Below are 14,937 nucleotides of genomic sequence, written 5' to 3' on the forward strand. Positions count from 1 at the left end.
CCGCAGCCTCAGCTCACTGCGCCACCAGCGCAATGCTCTGGGTGGTGGGGCTGCAAGCTCTTGCTGGGCAGCGCAGCTGCAGAGCCCGGCCTGACCCAGTGCTCTGTGCTGCGCGGCTGCCTGTCCTAGAGCAGCCGTGCTGCCAGCCACCGGTGCTCCAGGCAGCGCGGTAAGGGGGCGGGGTTGAATAGAGAGCAGGGGAATTTGGGGGGTGGTCAGGGGCCAGGGCGGTCAGAGGGTGGGGAACAGGAGGGTTGAATGGGGACAGGGGTCCCAGGGGGCAGTCAGGAAGAGGAGGAGGGGTTGGATGGGGCAGTGGGGGGCAGTCAGGGGACAGGGGGTGGTGGATGGGGCAGCGGTCCCAGGGGGGCAGTCAGGAATGGGGGGGGTTGGATGAGGCGGTGGGGGGCAGTTAGGGGTGGGGTATCCATGGGCAGTCAGGGAGAAGGGGTGGTTGGATGGGGCAGAGGTCTGGGGGGGGCAGTCAGGAAGGAGAGGGAGGTTGGATGGGGCAGCAGGTCCGGGGGCGGTCAGGGGACAGAGAGTGGGGGTGGATGGATGGGGCAGGGGTCGGGCCATGCCTGGCTGTTTGGGGTGGCAAAGCCTCCCCGAACTGGCCCTCCATACAATTTCAGAAACCCAATGCAGCCCTCAGGCCAAAAAGTTTACCCGCCCCTGATCTGGACAAATGAATATGTTCAGTATATGGAATTTATCTGAATTAATACTCTGTCCTGATATGAAAACAAAGCTGTCTAATTATAGAAGGGAATGGACTTTTGGTAGGAAGATTTTGAGCCGTGAAAAAAATGTTACAGCATCCACACAGAAATTCTCTTTAGAGGTATCCTAAACCCTTATTTCTACAACATATCAGAAGAAATCTCCTATTTGAGAGGGAAGATTTAATTTACTATTTCATATTAATCTTTCAGAAATGGTACATGAAGAAAGTCAGACAAATATTAAAGCAACAGCTGTGATAAGGAAAATGATTGGGCAGCTTCTTACAAGAAATGCATAACGCAGACCATGTCATTTATTGGTCAGAGCCATATTATGGATTTTTATTTGCTTTACTTTGCTCCCTTCATGTGTGTTGGATATAACAATTATTTTGATTTAAGTAATATTAAAAAGCCAGCTATGCAAAGCTCTTGGTACCCTAATGCATAATTAAAACTGGAACAGAACTTCAACAGCATTAAAACAATTATTCAAAGGGAATTCTGCCAGCCTGTCAGCTACCCAAACCATTCTGAGAAGTGAAGTGAAATGAAGATGAAGTGAGCGGTAGCTCACGAAATCTTATGCTCAAATAAATTTGTTAGTCTCTAAGGTGCCACAAGTCCTCCTTTTCTTTTTGCGAATACAGACTAACACGGCTGCTACTCTGAAACCTGTCATTCTGAGAAGTGTATCTTCAGCCCTTTCCAAAATCCTATCAAACAGACTTTTATTGTAGCATGCCCAGAAGGTCACCAGATCTGGGCTATTTCAGACCGTAGCAGGGAGCAAGTTCCAGAGACCTGGAGCCTTCACAAAGAATGCATTTATGTAACCCTTTTGTCAGGAGGAGTTGGGAACAACAAGGGCCGGGTTTAATATCTAGGGGTTCCTCTTAACAATACAAAATAGAACTGGCTTGAGCTCCCACCCAGTAATCCGGGAAAACTAAACATCGCCCCTGGGCACCTCTAAGAGGCAATACCTCCCCACTCGCAAGCACTGAGTCGTGTACAACAAAATAAAACTTGTATTAAAAGGGTAAAGGGACCCAGTATTAATTTTGGAAAACATCACAACCACAATTCAAAACTATGTGACCATAGGCAAAAACCCACCACACAGTGCATTAGGCAGTGTCTTTTGCCTCAGTTTATCACCTTGAGGTGTAAAAGTCCAACAAATTGATGTTCCTTAACACACCACTCCCTCCCTCTGCTGCCCACTCGCAGATGGCTGTCCTTGGTTAGTGAAGACCCAGAGTGTGGGGTGCATTCTCAGGTGTTAAGCAATGCCTCTGCTGTTGCCCCCCTCCCCAACTGGCTCACAGCTGCCACTGTCTCTCTGCCACCGCTGACCACTGTCTCTCTGTTCCATTCTCTGTGATCTCACGTTCTGAGGATCCACCACTTAACTCAGCTCTCAGTGATTTCAGCAGGTAGTGAGAAACCTCACTGCCAGTGCAGTTTCTGTGTTGTCTTTCTGTGTAACACTGTTCCCACACAGTATCTAAGGCGTAGCCCCAGACCTACTCAGTAGTGATGTCAGCTCCAGGAATCACCAACCAGACACAAGGACTCTCAATTGAGTCTAATCAGCTCTGTCTTCAGATGCTGGAGAGGGGCAGGTGAAATGGTGTCTAGGACTCTTTATGCAAAGTCCACACCACCAGGTTGAAACTCCTGTTCTCACCCACTCTCATCCTCAATGGTATATGGCATCCTTACCCCGTTTAGCAAGTGAGGTTCAGTTTAAGGCACACCAAGCACAGGTCTGCTGCCCTTTACTTGTACAATAATTATAACAACATTTCATTACCCCTGCATTCAAATTCTAGAGTGATTTGTAACCCAAAGCCTACCAGAATGTATCATTTTGGCAAAGCAATTCCACCTGCTTGGTACCTAGGCAGAGTAGGTATGTCTATGCAGACAGGGTCTGCTCCTAAAGTCTTTTCCCCCAACTCATCACTAGAGGTCAGGGGGAGAGCTCATTCAAGTCTCGCTTACATTTAACACTCAATTTCTTGGCTCGGGTATGCTAGAATTTTTAAATTCATACAGGATTCTTTAGAAAGTATTGATACTGTTGAGAACACTATCTCGAATATATAATAATTACACGTTGCAATAATCTGAATTGGTCAGATATAAAATCACGTGGACTACATAACTAAAGTATGTTGGGAAGTGGCAGTTTTAATAATTCAATGATGCACTGAGATTCTGGATTTCTATCCATGAAGTCACATTCTTATCCAGCTAAATATTAACATAAATTGTTCATGACTCATTCGCTTGTAGCTAGTCTGTTTATCGCTCTTTTACAGGATAACAAAGAAACAAAACAAAAACCTGCTTTACCCCTTTCAAAAGATTGGTGACATGTTGTACATGCAAGAATTCTGGGGTCTTGTCTAAATCCAGTGATGCCTTTCCTTTAAGCCCTTCTTCAAAATCTTTGCGATACGCTTTCTGTTGAAACAGAACAACAGTTACTAATGCATGCCATTATATGCACATGCATATATAGACATATTGCTGAGAGTACATTCTAAATTAGACACAAACTGCAAATTCAAATATAAATAAGACACTCTGTAAGTTAGTGGTCAAGTTAAGTGGACTGTATTAGGGTTGGAGGTTTTTTAAACAACAATGATTATTTATACATCTATTACTAGTTGGGTCAGCACTAAATGGCCTCACAGAAGAAATGCACTTTGAGAAAGAATTGGACTATGGTAAGGGGGTTTTGACAGGAAAAAATCACCTGGACATGATGGAAGAAAGTATGAAGAAAAATGTGACTGAATGCCACCAATGAGGGGTGTCCAGACAGGAGGGAAGTCTGGAGCAAATGAGACCAGAAAGGTAAACAGGACTGAAACTGTGTAGGACTCTTAAACATGAGGACAAGGACCAAGAACTTGATACAGAGTAAAACCTAGTGAAGGATTTGACTAGGGAAGTAACATGGCCAAAGCCACAGGGGAAAGAGAATTTTCAGCAGCATTTTGGATAAACTGAAGAGTTTTGGAAGCAGGTAGGACAGAGCAGAGGAGATGTATGTGGACAAAGTAACCTGTTAAGGAAGTATCAAGATAGTATATTTTTCTTTAAAACTACATTAATAAAACAGGAAAGCCATGAAATTGGCATTTAAAGTCCAAACACCCACCTTACTTCTACCCATCCTGGATTTATAAACCAGAAACACACTTACCATGCCCACCTTTCCTCATATACTTTTCCAGTATGAGCACAGATGAGGAGGTTACTCACCCTGCGCAGTAACTGACATTCTTCGAGATGAGTGTCCCTGTGGGTGCTCCACTCTAGGTGTTGGTGCGTCCCTACGCCTTCGCTCAGAGATTTTTACAGCAGTACTTGTACCAGTCGCGCACGCACAGAGCTTGCCCCCCTGCTCTGAGTGTACCTCAACAGTACGTGTGCGCAGTCGGTCTCCTCACTTCCTTCTCTATAACGGAGGCTACCCCAACTCCGAAGTAGAGGGGAGGAGGGTGGGTAGTGGAGCAATCACAGGGACACTCATCTCGAAGAACATCAGTTACTGCACAGGGTGAGTAACCTCCTCTTCTTCTTTGAGAGCTGTCCCTGTGGGTGCTCCACTCTAGATGACTTAAAGCAAGTGTCTCTCAAGGAGGTAGGGACTTCAGATTGGGTAGAAATGCAGTAGATAAAACAGCTCTGCCTAATCGTGTATCCGAGAGAGGGCCTTGACTAAGGACTTAGTGCTTAACAAAAGTGTGTTCAGAAGACCAAGTGGCTGCTTTACAGATGTCAGTCAGGGGAACTTTGTGTAGAAAAGCCACGGAGGTAGCCATCGATCTAGTGGAGTGAGTTCTGATGTCTGCTGGAGGCATAACTTTCCGTCTCTGATAACAGAGTCGGATACAATCAGAAATCCATTTTGAAAGTCTCTGGGTCGAAATAGGTATCCCTCTGGATTGCTCCGCGATGAAGACAAAGAGTCTAGAAGAATTCCTAAAGGGCTTGGTTCTATCCAAATAGAAGGACAAAGCCCTGCATATATCTAGGGTATGCATTGTGGATTCAAAAGAGTTCACATATGGTTTAGGAAAGAAGGTCGGCAGCTGTATCGGTTCATTGATGTGGAATGACAAACAGACCTTTGGAAGAAATTTGGTGTGTAACTGAAGGGTAACTTTGTCCTCAAAAAATAGGTTATACGGTGGGTCTGCCATGAGAGCTGCTATTTCTCCTGCCCGTCTGGCAGAAGTGATTGCCACTAAGAATGCTGTTTTCATAAAAAGGTGTAAGAGGGAGCAAGTGGCTAGGGGTTTGAATGGTTGCTGAGTTAAGCAAGATAATACTAAGTGAAGGTCCCATGGAGGGGTAGGAGGTCTAACATCTGGATATAGGGATTGAAGTCCTTTGAGAAAATGTTTAGTGATCGGATGAGCAAACAGAGGAACTGTCAATTTTATTGTGGAAAGTTGTAATAGCAGCTAGGTGTACTTCGATAGAGCTAAAAGAAAGGCCAGATTGTTTGAGGTACAACAGGTAGTCGAGTATAAGAGGAAGCGGTGCAGACATAGGAGGCAGTTGTTTAGTTGAGCACCATTGTGTAAATTGCTTCCACTTTTGGAGATAGGTGGTGCGAGAAGATTGTGTTCTGCTATGTAGGAGCACTCTTTGAACTTCGTCAGAGCATACTAGTTTGTTTTGGAAGAACCATGTAGGAACCAAGCTTTGAGGTGAAGCATGGACAGGTTGGGGTGGAGAAATCGGCTGTGTTGCTGTGATAGGAGGTTCGGAATGAGAGGCAACGAGATTGGTGGTTGAGTTGACATCCTGGTGAGGAATGTGAACCATGGTTGTCTGGGCCATGCTGGGGCAATCAGGATCACCTTGGCACGATCTGTTTGTGTTTTTGTGAGAACTCTGTGGAGAATCGGGATCGGGGGAAAAGCATAGAGTAAGTTCCAGTGCCATGGAATGCATCCAATGAAGTGAGCTGTAGCTCACGAAAGCTTATGTTCAAATAAATTTATTAGTCTCTAAGGTGCCACAAGTACTCCTTTTCTTTTTGGAATCATAAATGCATCTCCCAGGGAGTATTTGCCCAGTCCTGCTCTGGAGCAAAATTCGAGGCATTTCGTGTTTTTCGCAGTTGCAAAGAGGTCTATGGTTGGGTAGCCCCAAATGCAGTTACGTTGGTGATGATTGTTTAGTTTATCTCCCATTCGTGGTCCCAGGGAAAGCGTCTGCTTAATTCTTCCACTGTGGTATTCATAGCCCCGGGAAGGTAGGCGGCTGATATCCGGATATTGTTCGCAAGGCACCAGTTCCAGAGTTTCATAGCTTCTGTGCAAAGCAAATGAAAGCGAGCTCCTCCCTGCCTGTTTACACAGAACATCCAGACAATGTTGTCTGTCATTATCCATACATGTTGGTTCCGGATTAACGGGAGGAAGTGACGGTAGGCACTGCTTACAGCTCGAAGTTCCAGGATGTTTATGTGCAGGGAGGTTTCTGTTGGAGACCACAGCCCTTGGCTTGTGTGATGTAACATGTGAGCACCCACCCTGTGAGGGATGTGTCGGTAGTCATTATGATGGTTGGAGCCTCCTGAAGAAAGGGGACTCTAGAGTAGAGGTTGGAGGGAACTGTCCACCATAAGAGACAGTCTTTGACTCAGAAAGGTATGGATCGGGGTTTGTTTAGGGCATACACATTGGGTCTGTAAACCGTGGCCAACCAAGCTTGGAAGCACCTCATGTAGAGTCGTGCATTTTGGACCACAAAAGTGCATGAGGCCACGTGATCTATTAGCTGTAAACAGTCTTGAACGGCGACTTGAGGACTGTTGCGAAATTTTGTTGCCAGCTGCTTTATGGTGTTGAAGCGATTGGACGGGAGAGATGCTATTCCCGTCTGGGAATCAAGGTGTGCTCCGATGAACTCCAGGTGCTGGGAAGGAATTAATGTGGATTTGTCATTGTTTATTTGTAGGCCGAGGGATAGAAAACAATTGACATTGAGTTGCATGAATTGAAGCGCTTTGTCGAGCGTTGAGGCTTTGAGGAGGCAGTCGTCTAGGTAAGGAAATACTATGACTCCTTGCTTCCTGAGGTGGGCAGTAACTATGGCCAGGAGCTTGGAAAAAACATGGGGGGCAGTGGATAGGCCGAAGGGTAGTACCCTGTATTGAAAATGTGTCGAGCCGAGGGTGAAATGAAGGAAGCGTCTGTGGGCTGGATGTATTGTCACATGAAAATAGGCATCCTGTAGGTAGAGGGCTGAAAACCAATCACCCTGCTCCAGTGCTGGGATTATGGTGGCGAGGGTAACCATTTTGAACTTTTGTTTCTTGATAAAATTGTTGAGCCACCTGAGGTCGAGGATCAGTTGCCATCCCCCGGTTTTCTTTTCTATTAAGAAATAATGGGAGTAAAACACCTTCCCTCTGTGTCGTTCGGGCATAAGCTCCACTGCTCCCAATAGAAGGAAATGTTGTACTTTTTGTAGGAGCAGTTGCTTGTGAGAGGGGTCCCTGAAGAGGGAGAGGGAGGGTGGGTGGGTAGGAGGCATGGATAGGAAGGGGATGGAATAGCCAAGTGTAATGACCTCTAAAACCTACTTGTCAGTGGTAATGCTGTGCCATTGATGGAAGAATGGTCGTAGGTGGTGTCCAAAAGTAGGGACAGGCGGTGTAAACACTGAAGTGGGAACATTGTTTTCGAAACCCTCAACCAAGGCTTCAAATCTGCTTGTTAGTCGGAGAGGATTGAGACACTGCCACGGAATTGGGGCGGCAATGCTGGTATCTGGGTCTCTTGTTGCTGTTGTTGGTTGTGTGATCTCTGGAAGTGCTGGGTAGATGTGGGGTAGTGTGGACGTTGGTAAGGTTGGTATCTATATTGTCACCTTCTGGTGTAGGGGTTTGTATTCCTAAGGACCGGAGAGTTGCCCTTTAATCCTTCATTGAGTGAAGGATGTCGTTCGTTGTGGAGGCAAAGAGTTTGTCACCGTTGAATGGAAGGTCTTCAATAGTAGTCTGGACCTCTCAAGGAAAGGAAGAGGAAGAGAGCCATGAACCGCGACGCAAGACTACTGCTGTAGCGGTGGATCTTGCTGCAGTATTGGACACATTGAGGGCCGCTTGAAGAGTGGTACGTGCTTTGATTTGTCCCTCAGAGACTAAAGCAGTGAATTGTTGTTTCTTTGCTTCTGGAAAGTCCTCAATAAAGTCCATGAATTTGTTGTAATTTTTGTGATCATATTTTGCCAGAATGGCCGTATAATTAGCAATTCAAAATTGTAGGGTGGAAGATGCGTATACTTTATGTCCAAGCAGATCTAAACACTTACTGTCTTTATCGGCTGGGGTAGAGCGGGGATACTGGTGCTTGTTCTTTTGGTTGACTGCATCAACTACCAGCAAATTAGGCGCTGGATGAGTGAAAAGAAATTCAGAGCCCTTGGAAGGGATGAAGTACTTGCGGTCTGCTCGTTTGCAGGTACGTAAGCTTGCAGCAGGAGTCTGCCAGATGGCTTTGGCAGGTTCCAGAAGGGCTGGGTTGATTGGCAATGTAATCCTGGAAGAAGAAGAAGGCTGCAGGATGTCCATTAACTCATGCTGCTGTTCAGGAACCTCCTCCAGATTAATTCTTAATTCACTGGCCACTCTTCTGAAAAGATCTTGAAATTTTGAATAGTCCTCTGAAGATGACAGGGGAGGAAGAAGCAGGGCTTCGTCAGGTGTAACAACTGGGTCTACTGGGTTAGACACAGGTCATGCCTGATTCTGCACTTGTGATGGTGCTGTCTGGTGACTGGCATCAGTGGCAGGTTCGTGAGTTTGTGGTGCCGGGCCGGTGTCGGGCCTGGTTGAGATGGCATAGCGAGTGTGGTCTCGAGGACAGGATGCCCACGGGGCCCAGTATTGCCACTGTGGTGGGAAGGGCATAGGTGGTGCCATCCATGGCTTTACACACCACGGGGCAGGATCCTGAGGGTAGGACAAGGTGATGTTTCTATGATCTCTATTAATTGGGGTCTAAGGATGAGAGACTTTATATGGTGAAAAATCCTTCTGTAGACCAACTTCCTCCTCACTGAAGGAAGGCTGTTCGGATCCTGGCTGAGCATTTGGTGAGAAGTAGGCATTCAGTAAGGGTGACTGCAGAATGGGTGACACAAGCAGGTCACCTGACTGCGTAAATTGGAGTGCTGAAGCTCCTGTGTGTGGTGAGGGCTGTGCGAGAGGAATCTGCTGCGACAAAAAGTTCCTCTGCACCGGTGTCTTTAAAGTTGTTTGGCTGCCGGCCAGTTCTGCGGGTGCCAGTACCGGGAGAGTGGTGATAGCCTGTGGGGGGTCAACAACGTCCACATGTGTCAGCACTCCTTCCACAATGGTGCCAAAACGTGCCATCTGAGAGGCAGGGAACTGGAAGCCTGAAGCCTCAGCACTGGAGCTTCATGCTATCGCCAGAGCTGCCTGCGGGTTTTGCATGGCGCTGGAGTAGCCCGGCACGTTAAAACTGCTCAGCCGGTAGACCTACTGGGAGAAGCCTTCTCCCACGATGTTTGCTTTGTGGGTGACAGAAGGTGATTTTTTTTTGAACTTTTCTTCATCTTCTCAGCCCTGGTCTACACTAGGACTTTAGGTCGAATTTAGCAGCGTTAAATCATTGTAAACCTGCATCTGTCCACACGATGAAGCCCTTTATTGGGACTTAAAGGGCTCTTAAAATCGATTTCCTTACTCCACCCCTGACAAGTGGATTAGCGCTTAAATCGGCCTTGCCGGCTCGAATTTGGGGTACTGTGGACACAATTCGACGGTATTGGCCTCCGGGAGCTATCCCAGAGTGCTCCACTGTGACCGCTCTGGACAGCACTCTCAACTCAGATGCACTGGCCAGGTAGACAGGAAAAGAACTGCGAACTTTTGAATCTCATTTCCTGTTTGGCCAGCGTGGCAACCTGCAGGTGACCATGCAGAGCTCATCAGCAGAGGTGACCATGATGGAGTCCCAGAATCACAAAAGAGCTCCAGCATGGACTGAATGGGAGGTACGGGATCTGATCGCTCTATGGGGAGAGGAATCCGTGCTATCAGAACTCCGTTTCAGGTTTTGAAATGCCAAAACCTTTGTCAAAATCTCCCAGGGCATGAAGGACAGAGGCCATAACAGGGACCCGAACCAGTGCCACGTGAAACTTAAGGAGCTGAGGCAAGCCTACCAGAAAACCAGAGAGGCGAATGGCCGCTCCGGGTCAGAGCCCCAAACATGTTGCTTCTATGATGAGCTGCATGCCATTTTAGGGGTTCAGCCACCACTACCCCAGCCGTGTTGTTTGACTCCTTCAACGGAGATGGAGGCAACATGGAAGCAGGTTTTGGGGACGAAGAAGATGATGATGATGATGATGATGAGGTTGTAGATAGCTCACAGCAAGCAAGCGGAGAAACCGCTTTTCCCAACAGCCAGGAACTGTTTCTCACTCTGGACCTGGAGCCAGTACCCCCCGAACCCACCCAAGGCTGCCTCCTAGACCCGGCAGGTGGAGAAGGGACCTCCGGTGAGCGTACCTTTTAAAATAATATACATGGTTTAAAAGCAAGCATGTGAAAGGATTACTTTGCCCTGGCATTCGCGGCTCTCCTGGATGTACTCCCAAAGCCTTTGCAAAAGGTTTCTGGGGAGGGCAGCCTTATTCCATCCACCATGGTAGGACACTTTACCACTCCAGGCCAGTAGCACATACTCGGGAATCATTGTAGAACAAAGCATTGCAGTGTATGTTTGCTGGCGTTCAAACAACACCCGTTCTTTATCTCTCTGTGTTATCCTCAGGAGAGTGAGATATCATTCATGGTCACCTGGTTGAAATAGGGTGCTTTTCTTCAGGGGACACTCAGAGGAGCCCGTTCCTGCTGGGCTGTTTGCCTGTGGCTGAACAGAAATGTTCCCCGATGTTAGCCACGGGGAGGGGGGAGGGTTGAGGGGGTAGCCACGCGGTGAGGGGAGGCAAAATGCGACCTTGTAACGAAAGCACATGTGCTATGTATGTAATGTTAACAGCAAGGTTTACCCTGAAAGAGTGTAGCCACTGTTTTATAAAATGTGCCTTTTTAAATACTGCTGTCCCTTTTTTTTTCTCCACTAGCTGCATGTGTTTCAATGATCACAGGATCTTCTCCTTCCCAGAGGCTAGTGAAGCTTAGAAAGAAAAAAAAACGCACTCGTGATGAAATGTTCTCTGAGCTCATGCTGTCCTCCCACACTGACAGAGCACAGACGAATGCGTGGAGGCAAATAATGTCAGAGTGCAGGAAAGCACAAAATGACCGGGAGGAGAGGTGGCGGGCTGAAGAGAGTAAGTGGTGGGCTGAAGAGAGTAAGTGGCGGGCTGAAGACAGGGCTGAAGCTCAAATGTGGCGGCAGTGTGATGAGAGGAGGCAGGATTCAATGCTGAGACTGCTGGAGGACCAAACCAGTATGCTCCAGTGTATGGTTGAGCTGCAGCAAAGGCAGCTGGAGCACAGACTGCCACTACAGCCCCTGTGTAACCAACCGCCCTCCTCCCCAAGTTCCATAGCCTCCACACCCAGATGCCCAAGAACACGGTGGGGGGGCCACCGGCCAACCAGCCACTCCACCACAGAGGATTGCCCAAAAAAAAGAAGGCTTGCATTCAATAAATTTTAAGTTGTAAACTTTTAAAGTGCTGTGTGGCATTTTCCTTCCCTCCTCCACCACCCCTCCTGGGCTACCTTGGTAGTCATCCCCCTATTTGTGTGATGAATGAATAAAGAATGCATGAATGTGAAGCAACAATGACTTTATTGCCTCTGCAAGCAATGATCAAAGGGAGGAGGGGAGGTGGTTAGCTTACAGGGAAGTAGAGTGAACCAAGGGATGGTGGGTTTCATCAAGGAGAAACAAACAGAACTTTCACACCGTAGCCTGGCCAGTCATGAAACTGGTTTTCAAAGCTTCTCTATGCGTGCCGCACCCTCCTGTGCTCTTCTAACCACCCTAGTGTCTGGCTGCACGTAACCAGCAGCCAGACGATTTGCCTCAACCTCCCACCCCGCCATAAACGTCTCCCCCTTACTCTCACAGATATTGTGGAGCACACAGCAAGCAGTAATAACAGTGGGAATATTAGTTTCGCTGAGGTCTAAGTAAGTCAGTAAACTGCGCCAGCGTGCCTTTAAACGTCCAAATGCACATTTTACCACCATTCTGCACTTGCTCAGCCTGTAGTTGAACAGCTCCTGACTACTGTCCAGGCTGCCTGTGTACGGCTTCATGAGCCATGGCATTAAGGGGTAGGCTGGGTCCCCAAGGATACATATAGGCATTTCAACATCCCCAACAGTTATTTTCTGGTCTGGGAATAAAGTCCCTTCCTGCAGCTTTTGAAACAGACCAGAGTTCCTGAAGATGCAAGCGTCATGTACCTTTCCCGGCCCTCCCACGTTGATGTTGGTGAAACGTCACTTGTGATCCACCAGAGCTTGCAGCACTATCGAAAAGTACCCCTTGCGGTTTATGTACTCGCCAGCTTGGTGCTCCGGTGCCAAGATAAGGATATGGGTTCCGTCTATGGCCCCACCACAGTTAGGGAATCCCATTGCAGCAAAGCCATCCACTATGACCTGCACATTTCCCAGGGTCACTACCCTTGATATCAGCAAATCTTTGATTGCGTGGGCTACTTGCATCACAGCAGCCCCCACAGTAGATTTGCCCACTCCAAATTGATTCCCAACTGACCGGTAGCTGGCTGGCATTGCAAGCTTCCACAGGGCTATCGCCACTCGTTTCTCAACTGTGACGGCTGCTCTCATCTTGGTATTCATGTGCTTCAGAGCAGGGGAAAGCAAGTCACAAAGTTCCATGAAAGTGCCCTTACGCATGCGAAAGTTTCACAGCCACTGGGAATCGTCCCAGACCTGCAACACTATGCGGTCCCACCAGTCTGAGCTTGTTTCCCAAGCCCAGAATCGGCGTTCCACAGCATGAACCTGCCCCATTAGCACCATGATGCATGCATTGGCAAGGCCCATGCTTTCAGAGAAATCTGTGTCCATGTCCTGATCACTCACGTGACCGCGCTGATGTCGCCTCCTCGCCCGGTATCGCTCTGCTAGGTTCTGGTGCTGCATATACTGCTGGATAATGCGTGTGGTGTTTAATGTGCTCCTAATTGCCAAAGTGAGCTAAGCGGCCTCCATGCTTGCCTTGGTATGGCGTCCGCACAGAAAAAAGGCGCGGAACGGTTGTCTGCCGTTGCTCTGACAGAGGGAGGGGCAACTGACAACACGGCTTACAGGGTTGGCTTCAGGGAGCTAAAATCAACAAAGGGGGTGGCTTTACATCAAGGAGTATTTCAGGCAGGACTTCACGGAGGGTTCCAATAAGAAATGATGCATCTAAGTTATTGTTCTTATTGGAACAATGAGGTTAGTCTGGCCTCTGATTGATACATGGCTAGATTTACCTTGCTGCACCTTCTCTGTGAGTGACTGCAGTATGACCTAGAGGAATGACCTGGGGGGGAGAGGGGGGAAGCAAATGAGTACAAAACAAATCTGGTCTATTTCTTGTTTTGATCCACTCCATCTATCTTTTACATCTTTGACTGGCAGCAGATGGTGCAGAAGGACTGCATGCCATCCACATCTCATGGCTGCCCGGCAGAAGATGATGCAATAGGACTGCTAGCAATCCGTATCGCCTGCCTGCTCACCATAAGACGGTTCCATAGGACTGACTGCAGGACTAAAGAGAATGACCTGGTCAAGTCACTCCAAATTTAGTCCCTGCGCCCATGTCTGCCCACGTGCTCCTGGCCAACATGGCCAGGAGCACCTCGGACATGACGATGACGGCTACCAGTCATACTGTACCGTCTGCTGCCACAAGGCAAGGGGTTGAGGCTGCTGTGTAGCAATGCAGTACCACGTCTGCCAGCACCCAGGAGACATAGGGTGACGGTTACCTGAGCGGGCTCCATGCTTGCCATGGTATGGCGTCTGCACAGGTAACTCAGGAAAAAAGGCGCGGAACGATTGTCTGCCCTTGCTTTCACGGAGGGAGGGTGGTAAAGGGGGCCTGACGATATGTACCCAGAACCACCTGCGACAATGTTTTAGCCCTATCAGGCTTTGGGATCTCAACCCAGAATTCCAATGGGCAGCAGAGACTGCGGGATAGCCACCCACAGTGCAACGCTCCGGAAGTCGACTCTAGCCTCGGTACTGTGGAAGCACTCCGCCGAGTTAATGCACTTAGAGCATTTTCTGTGGGGACACACACACTCGTATATATAAAACCGATTTCTAAAAAACCGACTTCTATAAATTCGACCTAATTCCGTAGTGTAGACATACCCTTAGAGATGTGGTGTGGAGCAGAGCCAGAATCAGCGCCAGAGTCTGAAGCTGACCCTAAGAATTTTTACAGCAGGAGCAGCTTTAGCCTCAATTCCCTGTCCTTTCGTGCCCTAGACTTAAGTTTGCTGCAGTGGGCACATTTTGGGGGGATGTGGGACTTCCCTAAACATTTTATGCATTTTGAATTGCCATTTGCCATCAGACAGTGGGGTGGCATCCTTACAATTAGAGCAGCATTTAAAGCCTGGGGAGCCAGGCATGTCGGAAGCTGACAGGAACTAAGAGAATTTTTTTTTTTTTAAAAAGAGCGAAACCAACACACACTACTGGTAACACTAATAACTAACACTATTGGTAACAAACTATCTAAAAGGGTAAGAGTAACAAGGGAGAAAGTTTTCTAATGAGTTTGCTGAGCTCCATCTCAGGCCGGGGACGGTAGAGAAGGAACTGAGAAGACCGGTCGCGCATGCATACTATTAAGGTACACTCAGAGCGGGGAGGGGGGAAGCTCTGCGCATGCGCGACCAGTATGAGTACTGCTGTAAAAATCTCCGAGCGAAGGCGCAGGGATGCACCAACACCTAGAGGGGAGCACCCAAAGGGACAGCTCTCAATGAAGAACATTAGTATTCCCAACCACACTCTATATACTGACAGATAAACCACACACTCACTACATAAAGAGCAGAGAAGGAGGGAAATTAAATGAAGTGGTTATCCAGGTGAGGAGCAGAGGGGAAAAAGATGAAACAGGTTTCTGTTTCAGACAGGAAGGAGAGAACCAACCTGAAACTTGTGGAACCAACC

At 47.9% G+C, this 14,937-nt stretch overlaps 1 protein-coding gene across 32 annotated transcripts in view; it reads right to left on the reverse strand.

Annotated features, from left to right (window-relative positions):
• NEBL (nebulette) overlaps positions 1-14,937 on the reverse strand; it is a 455,293-nt gene that overhangs the window by 101,648 nt on the left and 338,708 nt on the right. For 19 of the 32 annotated variants that reach the window (XR_013635418.1, XM_078851808.1, XM_078851807.1 and 16 more), the window contains one exon: positions 3,090-3,200. The exons of the other annotated variants lie outside the window; for them this stretch is intronic. Coding sequence is in view for 18 of the 19 variants with exons in the window: in XM_078851808.1 (XP_078707934.1) it covers positions 3,090-3,200 (111 nt within the window). In the remaining variant the exon portion in view is untranslated. The remainder of the gene's footprint in view (positions 1-3,089; positions 3,201-14,937) is intronic. 32 annotated transcript variants of the gene reach the window in all.

This window comes from Lepidochelys kempii, chromosome 2, assembly GCF_965140285.1.
Source record: "Lepidochelys kempii isolate rLepKem1 chromosome 2, rLepKem1.hap1, whole genome shotgun sequence".
Taxonomy (NCBI): Eukaryota; Metazoa; Chordata; order Testudines; family Cheloniidae; genus Lepidochelys; species Lepidochelys kempii.